We start from the raw sequence: 23207 nt of genomic DNA, 5'->3' as shown, positions 1-23207 counted from the left end.
GAACTAAGAAGAAGTTTATAAAAAAGACAACTATATAATAAAAATAAAAAGTAATTAGGAAAACTATAGACAACAAAAAAATCTGGTAACTAAAATTAAGAAAAAATCTATTAAAACTTATTTCTACACTGTAAATCTAAGTGTTAATAAACAGAACACTACTTGAACGCATTTTTGTAACACTTTTTGAACGTGTAATGGTGTTCCAAATGTTTACACTAGTGTTCATCAATTGAATGTGTGGTGTTCAGTTTTTAATGCCTTTGTGTTTCATTTTTGAACACTTGATGTTAGAGTTCTTAACACTCAATGTTCAACGATTTAACGTCTCCGAATGTTCAAAATCTTAACACGTCGACGGGTTCAACAGCCCTGTAACACTTTTTGAACACATAGAACAGGTTCAAGAACAAAAGTGTTAAGATTCAGAACACCAGATGTTCACTTTCAGAACAGTTGACTAAAGTGTTCAAAGTGATGGTGTTTAAATGTGGAACATGTTCTATTTTCAAGCGTACATAATTTTCCGTAAGTACTCAACTTAAACTGTTATAAAAACTATATTCAATTTAGGCAAAATATAACAATAAATACATCTTTTAACGAGTATTTTTTTATGTAATCAAATGAGCATATATGAATGAAAAGTACATTATATACCTTATGATATAAGTATAACAGTCCGTGAAATCACATACATTTTGAAAAAAAACAGACTTAAATATATTACAAATAATGATTTTCCCTGCATTATTAGATCGTTACTACATCCTCTGTATCCTAACCAAAAAAAGCATGTTAATGTGATAGGTGAACAGTTTATAATATAAATATTTTTCACAACGAAAGTTTCAAAAATACAAATTCCAACAGTTCTTGTACAACATGTACAATAGCAACTTCAACTTTTCGGTGCATCTTCTCTTAAAGCTATCAACTGGGTGGCATTTTATGTGTTATTATCATTTTCCAATGTCAAAATCATCCACAACAAGGAATGTATATGAGCCTATATGTCCTGCAAAATAAAATTTAAAATTAATAGAAGAGAGTTTTTCATAAAGCATCAAATTATGCAATGCTTGTTATGCTTTAATGTTGATATATAATAGAGTACAAATTGATATTCTATGGCAATGAAATGCAAGTTTTGAATTAAAAATTACAAAAGTCGATAACTTGACCTAAGGTGAACAGATAGAAATGATACACCCAAATAAGCTATTAATATACATATATTGTCATACCTTTTTTGACATGTTTCTATTTTTCCACCACTTTGTAGCATGCAGAAATTACCTTCTTGGTATTATTGGCTACCGGTTCCTAATTCAAACATTTCAATCTAACGATTCCTGCAAATAAAATAAAACGAATGCATTTTCTAAGTCAAAAATGGTGTTCCAAATGTTTACAACAGTGTTCACCAATTGAATGTGTGGTGTTCAGTTTTTAATGCATTTGTGTTTCATTTTTGAACACTTGATGTTAGAGTTCTTAACACTTAGTGTTCAACTAATTATTGAGGTTGTCGAAAATCATCAGTTATTCTGTATAACAGACAGACTGGTTATTCATCTGTTTAGGAAATCATCAGAACAAAGCTGACAGTTATTTACGTTTATATCTAAAGCCCGTTCTTTAATTCGTCTTTTATGTTGAATATTGAAATTTTGGATATAACAGTTATGAATATTTTACACACACACATATATATATATATATATATATATATATATATATATATATGGCATGAGAAAATAACAAGGAAGCCATCGAACTATATATGGAGATTATTCTAAATTACTCACTTCTTTCGTTTTCATGTGGGATAGAAGTCCGTTCTCCAGTTCTCTTCTTCATGTGTATCTATTCTTCTTTTAACCGACTAAATCGCCAGCCGATATCTGTTTCCGGTATTTGGTATCCTGGTATATTTTTTTAAACACGAGATGTTCAAAATTTCGAGCGATTTGAACACTGATTAAACATGTAATGTTAATAAAACGAACGGATCATGAAGTAAGATAAACATCGACACACTTTTATTACGATATTATCATAACAGGCCTCATTGATATGCATAATTATGTCACTTATAAGTAAAACTTGTAATACATTCATAAACTATACATATATGCCAGCTTGAAAGTTTTATATTTCACAATTACTAAAATATTAGCCAAAAATTCACACGATCAACATCCTGCGTATACATTCATATTTTTTAAAGAATTTCTTTTTGAATTTGCCAATTGGAAGGATAGAAAATCGGACAAACGACTATCTTCATTTTTAGAACAGAACTTGAACACCGGTGTTCACTGCGTCTGAACACAGATGTTTAAAATATTTTTAACACAAACGTTAAAACTTTGAACACGTCTCTAAGCATGAACATATGACGTTAAAATATTGAACATTCGGTGTACAAATTTTGAACGCGTCAGGCGTCCGGTATATTTACAGTGTATGAAAGATGTATAGCCGGTCCCAAATTAAAAGACTTTTAGCCAACAATAAAACCTTTTTAACCAATAATTGTAATTTTATGTGAAAAAGATGAAATTATAAATAATCAAAATAAAGTAGCAGAATGTTTTATTAAATGATTTCTATATAAATGTGGCAACATTAATTGGAAATGATACTGCTGCAGATAATAACCATCGTATTATCATAACATTTATAACAAAAAGAAAAAAGAAACTCCTGATCTTGAATTTAAAGAAATATCTGAATGATTTAAACGAAACAGTGTTAAAAAGCCACAGGAAGAGATGGAATATCAGCTAAACTAAAATTAGCAAAAGTCATTCCTGAACCAATAAAAAACATGATAAATAAAAAATATCAAATTCTGTTTTTCTCAGATAGACTCAAATAAGCACAGTATGTCCCAAAACACAAGAAAAAAGGGCACTTGACAAGACTAACTATAGGTCGGTAAGCATGGTAAGCTATCTACATATCTAATTTATATCTAGTTTCTAAACTTTTTGGGCGAGCCATTTACAATCAACTAGCAGAGTATTTTAATAAACATTTCCACACATTTTTATCAGCATTCAGATCAGGATACAGTTGCCACACAACACTATTGAAAATAATTATAATTGAAGACTGGAAAAAGCACTAAAATAAAATAAATACATTGCAGTTGTACTAATGGACCTATTAGAAGCATTTGACTGTTCACCACACAATCTACTACTACTTAAACCAAAAACATATGGAGTATCCGAATCAGCATTCCAATTGATTGAAAATTACCTTTCAAACAGGAAACAGTGTGTGAAAGTCGGAACAGCACTAAATAACTAGCAAAACATACTTACTTACATGACATGATTTAAATTAGAGATACAAAATATTGTTTAAGGTACCAGAACATTACAGAAATTCCTTCAGTACGAACGACAATGCATGGGCTTAAATCATTTCGATATGCTTCTGCTAAATTATGGAACGAGTTGTATGACCACTTTAGATCACGAACATCACTTGGCCAAGGATCCATTCTCTTACTTACGTGACATGATTAAAATTAGAGATACAAAATATTGTTTTAGGTACCAGAACATTACACGAGTGCTTATTTAAGCCAGTTAAAAAATTTAATAAACTTATGGAATGTCAACTCGTACCACTGCAATGCTTGCTGTTAAAATTTATTTTCCAAATGCATGAATCAATATTTGACTGTTTTATTGTGATATGCAATCAAATAATGTGCTTTAATTATTTTAGTGCTTGAGCTTAATGCAAGCAAATTAGTTTTTTACTGCTTGAGCTTAATACATGCAAAATAGTTTTTTACTGTTTGAGCTTAATGCATGCAAAGTAGTTTTTTACTGCTTGTGCTTAATACTTGTAGATCAGTTTTTTTACTGCTTGAGCTTAATGCAAGCAAATTAGTTTTTTACTGCTTGAGCTTAATGCATACAAAATTAGTTTTTTACTGCTTGAGCTTAATGCATGGAAATTAGTTTTTTACTGCTTGGGCTTAATGCATGCAAATTACTTTTTTACTGCTTTAGATTTGTGCATAATATCTTGGTGCTTTAGCTTAGTGCATGCATATATTGTTTTAGTGCTTCAGCTTAGTGCATGGATATTTTGTTTTAGTGCTTTAATTAGTTTAGTGCATGAATATATTGTTTTAGTGTTTTAGCTTAACACATACAATAAACGTGTTTTACTTTGATCTCTTTTAAATGCTTGAAATGACTTGTGCATGACATTTATCTATGGACATATGTTTTGGCTTTGAAATGTATATGTTTGATCTATATATCGTGCATATATTGTCTTATGTGTGTAATGTGTATGTATGTGTAGTATCTATATCGGTTTTAAAAGCTCTAATGAGCTTATGCTAGTAATGTTATATATACATGTATGTACCAACTCTAAATCTAGCTTTGAATTGAATTGAATGAATTGGATACATAAATACCGAGTCACGCCGAGACCCAAACGACCAAAAGGAACATAATAGCACGAGACAAATAAAGAGAAAACTGTAAAGTAAAAAAATGATACACAACTTCAGCACCTTGAATCTATAACTCGAGACCAACTTGTATTATTTGTGAAGTAGATATTTATATAAATATTAAATTTTTATTTTGGTACTTTCCGATGAACTTTTTGAGGAAAAGAACGAGACGTTCTTTGACAAAACCCTGGCTCCGTAATTTTTTGCAGAGGCCCGATGGCGTTTTACAAAGTCTGAGTAGCAGCTGCAAGCTCTTGAATATCGTATGAAGTGAGAAATGAATAGTCCATACGCGGGTGAAATTGGTATATTGCTGCTTAGGTGAGGTAAATTTACAATTTCAAAATTGAAATCGTCTCGTTTGTCATAAACTCTGGTAATGAGATGACTGCTGCAGTCAAAAAAGGTATATGTCTAGAAATTAAGCAGGGAAGCTGTATCTGTGGTTTCTTTAATCTCTAGTTCAGGAGAACATATTAAATGGAGCCAATCTAAGTTTGGATTGTTGATGGAAAGAATTTCAGCAATATACCTGTATGTGAAATTAAATGATAAATGATTCTTTATAATCTTCTTGTATTTACAAGTGTTTGGAGGAACTCCGACTCATATGAAATTAACAAAAGGTCGGTCAGGAGAGGTGCACACATATGCTGACAATGAGAAATCCAGCATACGGTGTAGCATGTTTTATTTTCGGTACACACTTAAGTGCGATCTGCAGGAAGGCATCACGACATCTGAATATAGGTCCATGCATATCTAAATAGACTAAGCAAATTTACTATTTTTCACATTTAAATACAGAGTTATTTTAACTTTTGTCCTTTGAAATGACATTTTTTTGACATTGGAAAAGTAATTTATGTTAGTAATATATGTGTAAATATATATAGCTTGTTTTTATGTATTTTCAGAATCAAAATAAAAGTGTTTTCTTCTTTTGTCGTCTTCTTTTATCTGATCTTGTCTCATATAAAATCAAATGTTTGGTAAGCCAAATATATTTAAATGTTTGGTTTATCATAAGCAACTGGACCTAACACAAACTGAACATCCAAATCAGTCTAATCGTCTCAGTTATCTCTATTGTTAAAGCTTGCGGCAAGGGAGACAATTTTTCATTCCATATTTTTGGTTTTCCTTTTTCGGACGACAATGGTATTATGGCACCTTCATGCGGTATGCCTGTTTCCCTGATCATTCCCTGTTTCCTTAATTGTCTTTGGTGTTGTTTTGGATTGAAGTGAACGTAGTATATGTGTGGTTGATAGGTTGTTGGGTCATGGATCTCTCTACAACGGGTTGCTTGAAACCTTTACATGGTTCTTTCATTGATGCAAAGGTTTGTTTTTGGAGGTTTGGCTGGTCCTGTTTATGCGCTGTTGCAAACAGGATGGCATGTCCTGCTTTTTGCAGTGTTATTGTTTATGGAATCCGTGGACTTGGGTGCGATCCGTGTAAACTTGTTGGTCCTTTGAATAGACTTATTCTTATAGGTTGTCAGTTGAACATTGTAGGGCATGGGGTCATTTAACCCAATTTATTTTATAGAGGTCAAAGCCAATTAATCTTTGCAAATAATGAAATAATTATGACGTCTTGAATGCCTATTTTTATTTTAGGTGCTTGACCCCTTCCTTGAAGATTTGCTTACATCCTGGTCCTTTGGACTTTTGGTGGATATATATCCCATTGGCACACCACGTCTCCTTATTTTCATAAGGCTCGGAGGAATTGTACACGATGAAGATGCTGCATAAGTATCTTCCAGTCTCTCAAAATCGCTCATTACCAGAAATCGGCAACCATTTTGCTTTCAGGCCATCACTCCGAGGTATGTGCTGTTGGTGACATCATTTCTGCTGATTTCAGAGTGGAGAAATATAATGTGTATCATTCAATTTGTTCGGCGATAATTAGAAAAGTTATTTTAGCAGACAAGTGTAAATATCTGTAACTTTTCGTGTGATAATGGCGGTTTTTGTTACAAATACTTTTTCTAACTTCTGACTGCCAATTATTTCATATCACTTATATATTACATATCAAGTCAAGCACACATACAATTAAACATAGAAAGCATCAGCATTGCAAATTTTTGTTGTTGACTTGTAGTGCTTCATATTTTGCATACATACAACACAAAAGTTCTATCGAGCAGCGTAAAACACACACTGAAACATGCACTTATGGGGTAAAACACAAAAGCAAAAGTAAAAGAATTTGCAGCATAAAAAAGCTTGTAGAGATAAGTTAAGTAACTAAAGTAAGCACATAATAGCAGAAGCACTACAAGTCAACAACAAAAATTTGCAATGCTGAAAGGAAAAAAAATTGCCATGCTAAAAACAAAGCATTTAACTAAAAACAATGAGCAGAAATTAACAGGTTTTGTAGGCGAAACATTGGCATGAGATGCCAGACCAAGAATTTATCAAGTTCCTGAATTGATTTAAAGATGATTGCTCATGCGGGTCATCTGGCAGCTCATTCCAAAGTTTGGTACCCCCATACCTTAAAAGATTGTAGGCCATGTGCAGTTGTTCTCACGTGTGTAGCTACTAGGACTGCTGTATAGTGGTATCTAAAAGAGTATAAGAGTGGCAATATAATTCATGAAGATAAACAGGACATTCTTTATTAATAATTTTGAAAACTTCAATAGCCGGAAATGCTCTTATTCTTCAAATTTTTAAAGCTGGTAATTTTTAAAGCTGGTAATTTTTATTTGCAGAGTAGATCTTCATAACTTTGCTGAATAGTCTCTATAAATAAATCATGGCTTAATCAGTACAACTCTCTTCTTCTTCTTCTTCTTTTAGGTCAACAAGGCTTCAATACTGAAGAATACATGTTGTTGCGCATGCGTGATTGACAAAAAAAAATTTTTTTTTTTTTATATGAATTAATAAAAATATTTACTAACAATTTAAGTGTTTGTATATACAGATTGTGATTAAAAAATATGCAATTTATGTACATGTTTTGGTTTGGATTTGTTTATCTGAAGCTAGAGAGAACAGCTGGTGTTAGCTGATCTCTAATACTGTCAACAGTGGCGGTTTCAATAACAGTTTGTGGTAGTAAGTTCCACTGAATAATTGTTCGCGGGAAGTACGACCATTTGTATGTGTCCTTGGAAGTTTGTATGTGTCTGTATGTCTGAGTATGGTTTTGTCTTGTTCTGCTGTCTGTTTGTTCAAGAATATGCGATGGAATGGCTACAAGACAGTGTATTACTTTGTAAAATAAAATAAGTCTGGTTTTTAGGCGTCTCTCAGCTAGTGGTGGCCATTTCAACTGATTTAGCATGTTTGTGACACTGCTCGTGTAATCGTAGTTGTTGTGTACATAACGAGCAGCTCGTCTCTGCACATTTTCTAATTTTGTCTGTTGATCTTTCATATGGGGGTCCCAGACACTACAACTATATTCTAGTTTGGGTCTTACTAGTGCCTGGTATGCTCTTGATTTTATTTCTGTGTTAGTAACTTTTAAATTTCTTTTTAAAAAACCAAGTGATCTGTTCCCATTTGATACTATACTGTCTATGTGCTTGTTCCACTTAAGATTGGATTGTAAGGTGATGCCGAGGTATTTTGCAGATGTTACTGATTCGAGAATGTGATTGTGGAGGATGTAATTATGCCGGTAGTTATTTTTCTTTTGTGAGATGGTAAGGTTGGTACATTTATCAGGGTGAAATGCCATGAGCCAATCTGACTCCCATCGTGATGCTGAGTCTAGATCTAGTTGCAGTTTATGACAATCATCCTGTGTTTTTATTTCCCTGTAAATTATGCTGTCATCTGCAAAGAGTCTTAGCTTGCTATGTTGTAAATATTCAGGTAGGTCATTTATATAGATGAGGAACAGTATTGGGCCCAATACTGTTCCTTGTGGTACACCAGATGTTACGGGTACTGAGGTGGAAGAAATGCCATTGATGACGACTGTTTGTGTTCTGTCGTGTAGAAATGCCTGAATCCAATTTAGTGTGTTATTTTCAATACCATAGTAGTTGAGCTTGTATAGGAGGCGACGATGTGAGACTTTGTCGAACGCTTTAGCGAAGTCCATTATGATTAAGTCAGTTTGTGTGTTGCTATTATTTGTTTGTGCTAGTTCTTGAATAAAATCTATTAACTGTGTTTCACACGACCTTGATTTTCTGAAGCCATGCTGAAGATCGTATAATATATGATGTTTTTCTAGATGAGACATGATACTACTTGTAATGATATGCTCCATGAGCTTACAACATATGCAGGTTAAAGATATTGGCCTGTAATTTACGGGTTTGTATTTTTCCCCTTTTTTGAAGGCTGGGGCTACATTAGCATGTTTCCAGTCCTTAGGTGTTTCTCCAGTTTCAAGCGACTTTTTAAATATTAAGGTAAGGATTGGTGAGATTTGTTCCTTTAGTTCTTTAAGGACACGGCCATTGATATTGTCAGGGCCGCAAGCTTTATGTGGATTAAGGTTCGACAGTAATTTTGTAATACCTGATTCGTTGATTGTTATCTTTGGCATTTGTGGGTGGGGGCTTCTGCCTTTGTCTGGGATGTTATCATCTGTTTCGTTTGTAAATACTGATTGGAACTGTTGATTTAAAATGTTCGCTTTTTCATCAGTGTCTGTAATGAGTTTACCATCTTTTTTCAGAGGTGCAACACCACTGTTATCAGATCGTGTGCTTTTGATGTAGCTGAACAAACTTTTTGGTTTTGATTTTGATGTTTCATATTGACCAGGTTCGTTTATTGGTATATCACAGATCATTTTTTCAATATATTTCCAATATTCTGTACGTAGTTCTTTTTGTACTGTTTGTTTCAACTTTTTGTATTTTTCTGGATCTTTCTTCCTTTTTCGATAAGCTTTGTTTTTCTTGTTTATAAGCTTACGTAGTTTGTCTGTTACCCAAGGTAATCTATGTTTGTATGTGATCATTTTGTGTGGTACATTTTTTTCTATAGATTTTATGAGGTCTATCTTAAAATTTTCCCACAATTCATCTACATTACTGAGTTTGTATTTTTCTTGTATTGTTGTTAATATTTCTCTCTCTTGAATTTTCTCAATCTTTTTTCTTAGCAAATAATTAAGAAAATGCCTTATGTAGCCGATTTATGGTTACGGGTGGATATAAACCAGAGGCATATACATGAATTATTTGTCTCGGTTCATATCAAGCGTGTACATACATTGAATGTTACATACTTGATTTACTCGACCATGTTTTTTCCAAATCAGTGTACTGTAACAGCTTTTGTAAAAATATTTTATAATGAAGTGAAATATAAATACGTGTATATGCATTGTTTGTTTGACAGTTATTTTCTTTTTACCTTAACCTTAATAGACGAAGGATTCAGTATCATATGTCGTTCGTTTTCTTTTTGCTGTTGTGGTATTATGACGTATCAAGCTATTTTTAGCGTTTTGGAGTTTCCCCAAAGGACGATAATGATTCCCCGTTTGGTGCCACGAATATAAACAAATGTCGATGAAATAGGACTGGATATGTCTGATTATCCTCAAGATGAATACTATATACTCCTTACTACAAAGATAGGAAAAAAGAAAGAGTCAGGAATTCTTAGAAAATCATATTCTCGTGTGGAAGTCCTAGCAGGCACACTTCTGCTTAGAGTAAGCGATAGTGAGAGGGACGAAAATGGGATTGCAATTTGGACCTTAGAAACATTAGAACCGGAAAATATTGAAGTAGAATGTAAACCAGTATTCGATGAAATAAAACAAATTGATCGATTGGAACTACAATTATTACAGCCGATCCCAGTATGTAGTGAAAGGATTGCAGTTTACATGAACAGTAATTGGCTTCAAGAGGGCCTCAATTTAAAGGTTGGAGATGGAGTTATTGTTTATTTAAAAGGTCACCCTGAGTTACAGGGCCTTCTCAGGTATAGAGGAGAGCTACCAGGACAAAAAGGAATCCAATTTGGAGTAGAATTAGCACCGGTAAGGAGCCCTATCCTAAAAATATTTCAGAGGTTTATCATAAAATACTAAAAGCAGAATAGCATCGGACAATAATATCCGGATTTCGGGATATAAAATACAAATATTTTTAATTTTCTGCACATGTCTCTCTGTCAAACATGTTTTCCAACCATATGAAGTGAGTAACATAACTCTTTCCTTGATTATGAAAGATTTACAAAATGATTTTTGGTTATTTAAACAAAACAAAAATTATAGATAGAAACAGAAAGTAAAATAAAAGATGGAAAGTTTGAATTAAATTATGTCAGAGGTCAGGAAATAACAGGTAAGACAAACATACATTGATTTTTTTGAAATCACATTTATAACAATACAGTTTATTTTAGTAATACATGCAATATGAGGTGTCAGCAGGACTTATTCAAAATGTCATTACGGGTACATTTACCTATATTCCTTATCGCTATTTGTCCGCCATTACTGGACATCACAAAGGTTCCAGTAAAATTTTGACTTCATAATGGAAAATGTCTGACTCGACAAAGGAAAAGTGATTGTTATATGACGTAAATAGTTCAAGTGGCGCTGGTTCTCAATACATTAGTAGCGCAGATTCCCAAATAGCGATAAGGTCTATTAAAATCATGTACGTAAAGCATAAAAGCAGTCACCTTTTGCAAAATGTTTTGTCAATTGAATTCACAATTTATTAAACTTGATATGTGTACAGAGCAAACACATATGTTATTTTTTCTGTTTGAAATTAAGGATTTTTACATGTAGGACAATGAAAGGTACGCCAGACAATTTTGTTATGATACAATGTACATGTATCTACAAAAATGTAATTATTAATGCAAATGTATATAATAAGGTGAAGATGCAAGAGTATATTGTATTAGACTATTTAAGTTATAAATTTAACTGTAGATATTATTTTAAAAATTTTGGATGGTGAATACTTGAAATTTAAGACATGAACCTGAATATTTCATTCTCCATTTTCTAATTCTGTAAACCATGTAAACCGTCTTTACTTACATGAAAAAAAATTTATAACAAAACAACTACTTACAGAGTACATGCAGTCAGTTTTCTACTTTAAAATTAAAATTCATCATATAAATTGTCCTGGATGGAAATTTCCACAAATAAAAACAATGGAACCAGGCTAGGGTATCAACATACATTTTTACAAGTGTAAATAAAAGTAAAGGAAAGTCATGCATAATGAAGGTCATGAAATTCAAATTCTTGAAAAAAAGATACATGTTACTTGTAATATAGATGTACTATGTATAACTTTGTTAAACAATTGAAGTTATTTCAAACTTCATGAAAATATCTACAAACCACTGCAAATTGTCAATGATTGTTGGCCAAATTCAAGTACATAAAAATGTAACAGGTACCAAATTATATGCTTTATGTGTGTCCTTAAAATACATGCATTCTTTTCTTTCAGTCAGAACTTATGGATTTATCTTTTGGAAACTGATATCTTTTTTGGAAATTTCTAAAAGTTCTGATAGAAAAAAAAAACCCATTCAATGAATATTTCAATTATTTTCACACATGTACACTTAACATGAAGCTTTAGGGCATCATGATTTTGTCAATCCATCTACCCTTCCACATTGGTTGAACTCTGCCAATAACCTCTTATTTTAGGATATCTTTACTTACATTTAGACATGCATGTATAAGATAAAGGTACTGTTTAACATGTTAAAAACAGATTTTAACATTCTTTAAATAGTATTTATTGATCTGAAGAATGACAAACCATAAGTTATAAGTAGACTGTTCAGTTTACATAACTATGTAGGGCCTTTGTGGGTGAGTGGTCTAAAAAGTTTAGTTTACTTAACTACTTAGGAGCCTTGGTGGTCAAGTGGTCTAAATAATTCAACTACAGCAATCATGGTCACTAGCCTCCCAACACTTACACATGTAGGTTATGAGTTGGAACCCTCCTCTTGGCAGGTGCATTTGACTCCAATCTTAATAGACTGGGATTGCCATGTAGGTTATGAGTTGGAACCCTGCTCTTGGCAGGTACATTTGACTCCAATAGACTGGGATTGCCAGTTTTCCTGTGAAGGTACATTGTAAGAGATTATTTAGAGGTTCTCTGGCTTCCTCCACCAATAAAAACTGGCAGCCATGATAGAGCGAAGAATGTTGAAAGTGTGTTAAACACCAAAAATCAAGCAATTGAGGCTTAGACAAATGAACCATATCTGTGGCAAAAGGCCCAAAAAATATACAATCTTGTTTCCTGTCTCTTAGCTGAAAAAATTGTTGAAGAAATAAAATGCACATGGACATGTCGGAAGAAAAATTATATGATATATGTTCAAAATGAACACAATATTTTTATGCAATGATACCTGCATTTTGGTGTCTGAAATTGTGGCGGCAACAAATGGCTTTCCTGTCATCTGAAAAAAAATTTGTTACAAGTATTGAAGATAGGATAGATATAAAATAAACCAATTGATATTTAATAAAATGCACAATATGAATAACTTAGGAATTATTTAAGACTTGAAAGCTCTTTTTATTAATTTTATTGGAGTATAAAAGCATTAACTGCAGCAAATTTTGTATACAGCATATAAGAATGACTCATACTAAAAATGTGTGCATGTTCAACTCTTTTACAACCCTATAAAACTACTACATTCATGACATTGTATAAAAATAAAAAAATAAAAACAACTCGTTATAAATTTCATGCGTCCGTCCGAAGCGCTTTTCTGGATTTACCTTCATCAGGAATGCTCAAAGCTGAATATTTAAAAACCAAGAATGTTTTATAAACTAAACAGTTGAAGAGCTATATATATATATGACCAAAAAGGACCTAAAAAAATAGCCAAATTTATCTAAGGTCAACTTTACATGAGGGAGTTGAAACCTTAGTTTCTTATAATTTCAAAATTTATTAACGGACAATTTTAGAAAGGTTTGTAATCATGGTAATAAGCATTCAATTTTCATAATTGCATGTTTATACTAAAGACATGAAATTTCAAGTTAAAGCAAGCATTTCTTTTGTTTTTATATTCATTGTTTGCATATTGTAATTGAGAGTATGTGCAGTCATTAATTTTGCATTTTATACTGATTCAGTATGTCCTTACGTCCCAAAATTTGTTTCTGTTCTCTAACTTTAGTTTGCCTCAACCAAATGTTATGAAACTTATACAAAATGCTTATTACCACAAAACACAGATCAAGTTTAAATTTGGGTTGCGTCACTTTTATGTTTTTGAGTTATGTCGCTTTATAATGTAATATGCAAGCTGGGGCATCATCTGTGTCCCATGGACACATATTCTCCATTTACTTTTAAAAGATTTTGAAAAAATGAACAATTTCAATATGAATATATCTAAAAATTGAAACTGTTGTATTTGCTTAATTATGATTGAATAAAATTTATTTTAAATGGATTTACGTATACAGAATTCAAATAAATTGATTATCAAATTTAAATGTGATCCTTTCTGATATTATTTTCATTGATTTTCTGGATATCAGACTAACTCAGAATGCACCTGCAATTGGTGAAAAATGTTCTTACAATTATCTTTAAATCTTCATTCCTCCAAAACTAGTACAGATATTATTGTTTAAGATTGATATGCTGCTGTTAGATACATTTCAGTTTTAATAGTGGGGTCATAGAATTTGTTGAACATAAAAAAAAGTGACTAGAAGATGATTTCAGGATTGCAGTCTTTTTGTCCGATTTCTACAAATCACTGATGTTCCCTTACAAAAAAATTTAGAATTTTAATATTTAGATGAATGTAAACATAGGCTTGCCACATTTCATATTCTGGTGATTTGATTTGAATATGGTTTTAAATTGGAAGATATTTTTACAGTTTGGTTTGTACAAAAATGTAATATTGATATTTGTGTTTATAATTATGATGATCAAATAATAATTATATATATATAAGTATTAAAGAAAATAAATTGATTATCGAATTTAAATGTGATCCTTTCTGATATTATTTTCATTGATTTTCTGGATATCAGACTAACTCAGTGACCTCAAAAGCATTGGAAAATAAATCACCAATCATTGTTACTACCAACTATATTTCCTGCATACAGGGGCATGACTGTTTGAAGTTTTCTCATTCATAAAATTTGTAAATTGATTTCTGTGTCAGGAATGTTGACTTCTATTTTTATCTTGATGGAATTGTTAGTATTTTACTTTTCGTTTGAGAAATATGTCCTGGGTACTCTGGTTTTACCAGAATTTATTGACACATAGAAATTAAGGAAGTTTTCTTACTTTTTGACAACATAAAGTTATCATTTACAGTCACCTATTACGGAAAACCACATCTGTTGTTTTTTTTAAAATTAGACCACTATTTGAGGAGTGGTTAGATACATCATGTCATGGGGTAAATGTTGCTTTTTTATTTATGTAATTGGGATGATTTTCTGTTTGTAACTTCCGTGGTTGATTTTTAAAAATTTGAAGGTTTTGAAATGTATGTAGGCGTCATTTTTTGGCATACTTTCAAATCTGTAGGTTACATCGGCATGATAGGCCCTTTTCAGATATTGTGCAAGCTTGCGCAGAAGGTCTGCTTGGTAAAAAATAACACATATATATTCCACATGTCTGTAAGACATGCGCAGTTTCAAATTTTCATATTTTATTTTTCACTCAACACTGATAGTTTCTAAGCTTGCTTGTCTTGATAATTTGAAATGGTCTGTTAATTGCATTCACAAATGACACTTCAATCATTTTGTCAGCAAACACAGACGATGATTAGTCAGTTATGTCCAAAAAATGGTTGATCTTCGGCATGGCAGATACAATATCAGGTCTTAACTGAATTATTAATGTAATAAAAAAATTATGATGATCTGTTCATCTTGAGGGCTGTACATAATGTACAAACATATACCAAGCCTGCTGTTAATATCCCTAAAAACATCACCAACCAAGATGAAACATTTACTGTTGTCACCTAGCTAAAAATCCCTGGGATATCAGGAACCTCCATATTGTGACTTGAAGCTGGTATTTTACAGTATCATTATGCAGAAAAAGCTTTCACCATTACATATGTAAATTGACCTGTGCATTAGTGATTGCTGCAATGATGTTCTTCTAGGCAGCAAAAAGACATTTTGCAATGTTGGACTTAATATGCTGCTAGTAATATAACTAATTGGTATGGTGAAGAACTGTTATATACTAAAACACAACTAATATTCATTACACAAGGATAAATCATGATTCTGCCTCAGGTTTATATTATCAAAGATATTTTTCCATAAGACAGGTTGTGGCTTGAAAAAGAGGGTATGCTTGGTTGGAGGCAAAAGTGTTTGCCTTGTAACAGGTCACCCACAGACCTCTCAAAAAGAAAGCTTCTGTCAGATCCAGTTTATCTTTGTTTGATACATGTATGTTTAAGAAAATGTTAACCTTAAATATCTATGACTTTATATATGTGTATTACAGGAACATAGAGGTAAAGGTACTTGTGATGGAGTATTCCGTAAAAAACGGTTCTTCACATGTGAACCAAACTGTGGGGTTTTTGTACCTCTGCATAAGATTCGAGCTGACCCAACATCTAGACATGTTGTTAATACAGCTACTGCAAGTTTAAGACAGGAAATAGCTGAATGTGGTTTAAGGATTGGTAACCAGATTGTCTGGCTTAGTGACAATGGACCTGAATATGGAGAGGTTAAGTGGGTCGGGGTATTACCAGATTCGCGCAGAAATGATATTACTGTTGGAGTGGAATTTGTAAGTATTTTTTTTTTTTTTTATCATTTTTTAAATAACAGTTTTTCATGTTTACTGGACTGGTCACTTACAGGCCAAATCAGTGTCAGTAAGACTTAGCTTGACTTGACTTGGCATCTATTTTTAAAGAAGGACAGAACTTGTTTTTATTTATGATTTGTAATGAAAAGGGGAGGCATCAATATGTAACTTTCCTATTAAACAGATCAGCACTTCTTTTTTGTCGAGCCTTCGACTTTTGTCGAAAAAGCGAGACATAGCGATGCTACATTCCGTCGGCGTCGTCGTCGTCTTCGTCCTGTTGTCGTCGGCGGCGTCCACAAATATTCACTCTGTGGTTAAAGTTTTTGAAATTTTAATAACTTTCTTAAACTATCCTGGATTTCTACCAAACTTGGACAGAAGCTTGTTTATGATCATAAGATAATATTCAAAAGTAAATTTTGTAAAAAAAAAATTCCATTTTTTCAGTATTTTACTTATAAATAGACTTAGTTTTTCTGCCAGGAAACATTACATTCACTCTGTGGTTAAAGTTTTTGAAATTTTAATAACTTTCTTAAACTATCCTGGATTTCTACCAGACTTGGACAGAAGCTTGTTTATGATCATAAGGTAATATTAAAAAGTAAATTTTGTTAAAAAAAAATTCCATTTTTTCTGTATTTTACTTATAAATGGACTTAGTTTTTCTGCCAGGAAACATTACATTCACTCTGTGGTTAAAGTTTTTGAAATTTTAATAACTTTCTTAAACTATCCTGGATTTCTACCAAACTTGGAAAGAAGCTGAGTGTTTATGATCATAAGATAGTATCAACAAGTAAATTTTGTAAAAAAAAATCCATTTTTTTCCGTATTTTACTTATAAATGGACTTAGTTTTTCTTCCAGTTAACATTACATACAGTCTGCAGTTTAAGTTTTTAAAACATTTATTAGATTCATAAACTATCCTGGATTTTTACCAAACTTGGACAGAAGCTACTTACAATCAAAAGATAGTATAGAGAGGAATATTTTTATTAATTTTTTTCCTCATTTTTGTTGAGCCTGTGATTAACAGCAAAAAGTAGGCGAGACACTGGGTTCCGCGGAACCCTTACGAATTTTTTAATCTTGGTGTCATTGGAACTTTCAAAGGACACAGCCTACAGTCATGACAGTGTTATTGAACACTGTGTTTGAGACAGTCACATCAAACAAAAAAAGAAATAAAAAACAAAGACAGCATACACCAAACTACCAGGATCCTTGTTTCAGTTTGGGACATGCATATATGCATATGAAGTACATGAAGTATATAAATATTGTTGTGAGTACTCAACCCTCTAAAATAAGATAGTGATTTAACTGGAAGAAAATGAAACAAGCTTAAAAATCAGGTCAAGTGGACCAAGCTCATTGGATTGGAACTTAGAACAAAATACTTCTAGGTAAAATTTTTGTCAATACTTCTAGGTAAACCCAGTTGGGTCAGGTACAGGGAAATATAAAAGTCACAGATTGTTCCATGCTAAACCACAGCATGCTTCTCTGGTACCAATCATGGGACTAATGAAAGCAGAAGAGTATCTAGCCATGCAGGCTCCAACTACAGGTAAGGACTATTTATGTTAGATCTTCTAAATTATCATTAGACCTTATAAATTATCATTAGGCCTTGTAAATTATCATTAGATCTTGTTGATTATCATTAGACCTTGTTGATTATCATTCTATGGATATCTACCCTCACTTCTAAGGTCGAATTATTCCAATTAATAAGCTCTTTATCATGGATAAATCTTTCTAAATATTATCATAATAGTGTTTGTCTTTGATGCTTTATAGATTTGGTTCATTTCAGATGTCAAAACAATATTTATTCTATATATTGAATTAAATAAATTGAACAATGAATTCCATTACTGCAAAAGTGAAATATTATGAATTGATCCAAAATTTGACACTTAAATTTAATCTCTACCATTTTGGTGAAACCACTGAAAATGGTATTCAACCAAAATACTTATTTCCAAAGGGCATGTTAAAAAAAAAATTGTCAAAACAATGAAATGAAATACACACAATCCATTGCATATAGGGATTTCTGGCATTTTCTATCCTGTTATAAGCTCATTTGGCCATAAGGGCCATGATGATTTCAGCTTTTCCATCACTTGGTGTCCTCTGTCTGTCGTATAAACCTTTTCAAAGATCTTCTTTGAAACCACAGAACCAATTCAAACCAATCTTCAAGTGATTGATCCTTAGGGTGTCTAGATTATAGTTTGTGAATTTTTTTATTGTCCATAAACTAACCTGGCCACACTAGCTATAAATAGAACAATGGGGCAATTGTCTAATATTTTGAAAACCATTATAGTTTTGTGAATTATTTTATTGTCCATAAACCAACATGGCCACAATAGCTATAAATAGAACAAAGGGGTAATTTTCTGAAAATCAGATATGGTAAAAATGTTCAGAATGTCAAGATCTTCCAAAATAATCAGGGTTATTGTATTAGGCCCTCAGGGTTATTATATTAGAGTTATTGCCCGAAATGACAAATTTTTGTCTACCATCTTTAGCATTTTTGCCTATCTTCTTTAAAACAATAATAGATAGATAGAAACTATAACCAGCACAAAAGATCTTCAAAACAATGCAATATTACTGAAACCATTTTTCAACCCCTGATTAGAGTTGTTCCCCTTAAATGATAATTTTTGAAAGATTTTAACATTTTTGCCTATTAATTTGAAACCTTTAATATAAATACAAATGTGTATCCAGAAACAGAAAAAAATTATTAGCAATACAAGATCTAAATAATGAGAAATGACCAAAAGGCAAAACTGGTTATCAACTTATTACAGTGATTTTTTTTACACATTTTAGTGTTTTTGCCTTAAAATTACTAAGGATACACAGAAACTGTGAACAGCAAAAAATATTAGCAATACAAGCTTTAAAAGAATGTTTAAATGGCTCAAACAACTAATCCACTCCTTTTTGGAGTTAATGCCCTTAAATAACTTATTTTTACAAATTAAAGCATTTTTGTCTCTTTTTTTTAAAACTATTTTGTTGGATAAAAACTTTTAAACAACAATACAAGATCTCTAAAATAAAAAGAAAATTTTGTAAATAACGTTTTTGGTCTGGATTTTTATGTTAATATCGATATGACATATATGACATATTTTTACCATATGTCAGCAATTCAGGTACATTGGCAATTGTAGTTAATCATAAGCTTTCTTATGAAAATTTATGGATTTTTCTTATTAATTTAATGATATTGTATATGTTTTTAATAATTTATTGTTTACTTTTGGTCAGACACTTATACTTATGGATCACCACAACCAGAAGTCGTAGCCTTACCTCCTGAAGACATTAAAGTGCCAGAGACTATTGAGAGAGTTATACCCAATTCACAACAGGTAGAAGTAGAAGTTCACTCAACGAACCGACCTCAGTTTGTCTCACCAGTCAAACCAATACAAAAGCTATATCCTGAAGAATCAAGGGAACCTAGCATGAACCCATTATATGAGTACCAAATAAGTAAGTCATGTGATAGATAACCTAGCATGAACCCATTATATACAAGTACCAAATAAGATGATGATGATGATGGATGGCTGCTTAACATTCAGTGGCAAATTAATATACATATTAAGGACGAGAACATGTTTATGTAATATGAATATTTACCCGGATTTCTAACGTGCTAGTTCACAAGGTAACGGTTCGCAAGAAGACATTTAACCTTACCACAGACACATTATTCTGACTCCGAGCCGACAAGTCTGTGCTCTTACTCCTTATTGGTGCTTGCTCAGTGGAGAGGCAGCAAATACCAATTTTAAAGTCTTTGGTTTGACATGGTCAGGGTTAAAATCCCATGACCTCCCGCACTCGAGGGAAACATGCTACCACAAGACCACCTAGGTGTTTACCAAATAAGTAAGTCATGTGATAGATAGCCTAGCATGAACCCATTATACCAGTAACAAATAAGTAAGTCATGTGATAGATAACCTAGCATAAACCCATTATACAAGTAACAAATAAGTAAGTCATGTGATAGATAACCTAGCATACAGCTATTATACGAGTAAGTCATGTGATAGATAACCTAGCATACAGCCTTTATATGAGTAAGTCATGTGATAGATAACCTAGCATACAGCCATTTTACGAGTACTAAATGAGTAAGTCATATGACAGAAAATCTAGCATAAATCCATTGTATGAATTACAAGTTAGTAATTATATAAGTTGTGTAATAGATACTCTTGCATGAACACATTATATGAGTAACAAATGAGTAGGTCATGTGACAGAGAACCTAGCATAAATTCATTAGTATGAGTACCAAATGAGTAAGTCATGTGTGATATAGAACCTAGCATGAGCATGAATAGATAATATGATTACAAAATGAGCAAGTCATCTGATAAAATATTTAGCATGCACTCATAGAATGAGTACTTAAGGGGTAAGTCATTTGATAAAGAACCTAGTAGAAACCAATAGTCTGTATCCCAAATGAATAAACATGTTAAAGAGACTCAGCTTGAACCCATTCAACAAATAAAAGATTGAAAGTTTATCCATTTTAGAAGCCCTAGTAATCTACAGAATTTTACTTATCTATATTATTGTTCAAAATGAACTTCTTTTCAAAGTGATACGTATGACATATGAATACTGAATATAAAATTCTCTGCTGGGACACAGGATTTTTTTATCTAAAATTGTTTTAATTTCTTGTTGGCAACAAGATTATTCTTTCAGGTTGTGTATTTCACAATATTCACTTTAAAAATAACATTGTGTAGAGCCCTAGATCATGATTTATATACATGAAATTGTTACTACATGTTCAACATTAAAGTGTTGGTACATGTATCTTTCCCTCTACACTTATAAATAGATACTACAATATATTCATAAACATACATATTACGTGAGTATGATCTTTTCATTAATATCATGGATGCATTATTATTCGTGGGATACCAATTGTCATTGATTTCGTAGGTATTAGATTAACAGTGATTTTAATGTTTAACAAAATACAAATTTTCTTTAGGCTTGTATGCTGACTTTGGCAAAACCATGAAATCAAATATCCCTGATAATTCAATTTTTCTTCAATCCATGAAAATAGATACCTTTGAAAATGAATGAATCAGATATATGGCTGCAGTAGATGCAAATGTGTCAAGACCTTGGTGACTAAATTTTTTGTCTCGCCTGCGAAGACAATTGCGGAAGCAAGAATTAGGTGTGCTTATTTCTGAAGTCAGTGACATCAACAATTGTTTAAGTTAATGATTAGGTTACAGGAATGAGACATATATCTGTGTTAATGATTTATTTACTTCAATTAAAAATCTCTATTTTACAGTACCATACTGATCGTTTTTCCATTGGTTTGACACTATCAATAGACTAAACTATTTTGTTACTTAATGGTGACTTTATTCATATTTTGTTACTTAATGGTGACTTTACAGTTCAGAAAGTTCAATATTTAATGGTCGATTTTTCTATATGCAGTATGTCTATTGAAATTGTATAACACCAAGTACTATTTAGTTCCATCTAGGAAGAATATTATATAATATCTGGCTACACCTACACTTCCATTGTTATCAATTAAGAATACCTAACAATGACATAGGTTACGGATGATAACAGTAGATTTCCGTATCCCCTGATACTGTTGTTTAAATGCCACCTTTAATGGGTTAGTCATTGTTATGTGGTTACTGGAAGAAAATTTGTTCTACACGTGTCTATGATGTCATCAGTTAGTTACGTAAGAGAGCTAACAAACCTTTAAAAAACTATTGAAGGTTATTAAAGGCATTAAGTACATTGAGATCACTGTTAAGGTTTAGGACAATTGTTACTCCATAAACATTGAATCCAAAATTCTCAATCACTATTACTCAACTCAAGAATGTTGCTGATGGCATACAAAACGTATATTATTCCGTTTTGTTCAGCGCATAAATTTGGTTTTACAGAAATTTATATTTCAACACTAGGAGAGCCAAAAAAATTTTTGTATAGATTTCTCTTGGCAAGTGTTTTAATCAGGCATATATCAGTTTTCTTAAACCTCATTGTCGTGGTGCAGTGGCTATAAAATATATGTTCAGCTTTCATTATTTCTCGTTTTTTCTCAGAAAGTGACTGTATATAGTCCCAATTCTTCCCTACGGCATCAATCTCACCAACCAGGCTGTAGCAGTGTTAACCAATATAATGTGCATTCACTTAAAACATATGTAAATTAAACTAATTAACTGTGAAAAAATTGGGTTATGTCTTTTGAGCAGTTTATTCAAGTATATATATGTCACTAGTTTTGTCAATTCGCTGGCTGAGTAAGTAATAACAGTTACCAGTATGATCATGATGATTGACAACTGTAATAGTCAACATACAATTAGATACAAAGGTTGAGTTTTAATTAGAACCCCTCCTCTTTAATGCCAATCTTAATTTAGATGAGTTCAATAATTATAAAATCTCAAATGGGGAATAATTTTTTTCAGTAGGGGGATTATAAAAATACCACATATCATTTCTTGTTGCCAGGATAGTACCTTCATTTCTTTAGAGGTTCTCTTCGAATTTGTATGAAGGCTTTTACTCGACAAAACTTTGAATAAGTTCACTAATCAGAAAAAATATAAATTGAGGATCCTTTTTTGCAAGATGGAGAAATATCCAATATTATTTCTTGTTGCTTGGATAGCGGCTTTATATCTGATCAGATCCTTTTCAAATATGTATAATTATAATTTTCAACTCATTAAACCCTTTAGTGAGCTCTTTTGTGAGAAAAATATGAAATGGGGGACCATTTTGGGGGGAGTTGGACTTGTAAAAATATCCCATATTAAAT

At 32.0% G+C, this 23207-nt stretch overlaps 1 protein-coding gene and 1 long non-coding RNA gene across 2 annotated transcripts in view; one reads left to right on the top strand and one right to left on the bottom strand.

The window, feature by feature from the left end:
- Positions 1-609: 609 nt before the first annotated feature.
- On the bottom strand, positions 610-1932 carry LOC127700382 (uncharacterized). Its single transcript, XR_007981567.1, has 3 exons — positions 1812-1932; positions 1248-1355; positions 610-1018 (listed from the first exon to the last, which is right to left on the bottom strand). It is a non-coding gene; the product is annotated as an uncharacterized LOC127700382 (long non-coding RNA).
- An 8014-nt stretch (positions 1933-9946) lies between these two features.
- Positions 9947-23207, top strand: part of LOC127700353 (ubiquitin carboxyl-terminal hydrolase CYLD-like) — a 46623-nt gene continuing 33362 nt past the window's right edge. The window contains exons 1-4 of the mRNA XM_052203784.1: positions 9947-10492; positions 15993-16286; positions 17747-17885; positions 19616-19843. Coding sequence (XP_052059744.1) covers positions 10031-10492; positions 15993-16286; positions 17747-17885; positions 19616-19843 — 1123 coding nt within the window. The 5' untranslated portion in view covers positions 9947-10030. The remainder of the gene's footprint in view (positions 10493-15992; positions 16287-17746; positions 17886-19615; positions 19844-23207) is intronic.

Source organism: Mytilus californianus, unplaced genomic scaffold (assembly GCF_021869535.1).
Source record: "Mytilus californianus isolate M0D057914Y unplaced genomic scaffold, xbMytCali1.0.p SCAF_5, whole genome shotgun sequence".
In the NCBI taxonomy this organism is placed as follows: domain Eukaryota; kingdom Metazoa; phylum Mollusca; class Bivalvia; order Mytilida; family Mytilidae; genus Mytilus; species Mytilus californianus.
This window is presented reverse-complemented; position numbering and strand designations above follow the sequence as displayed.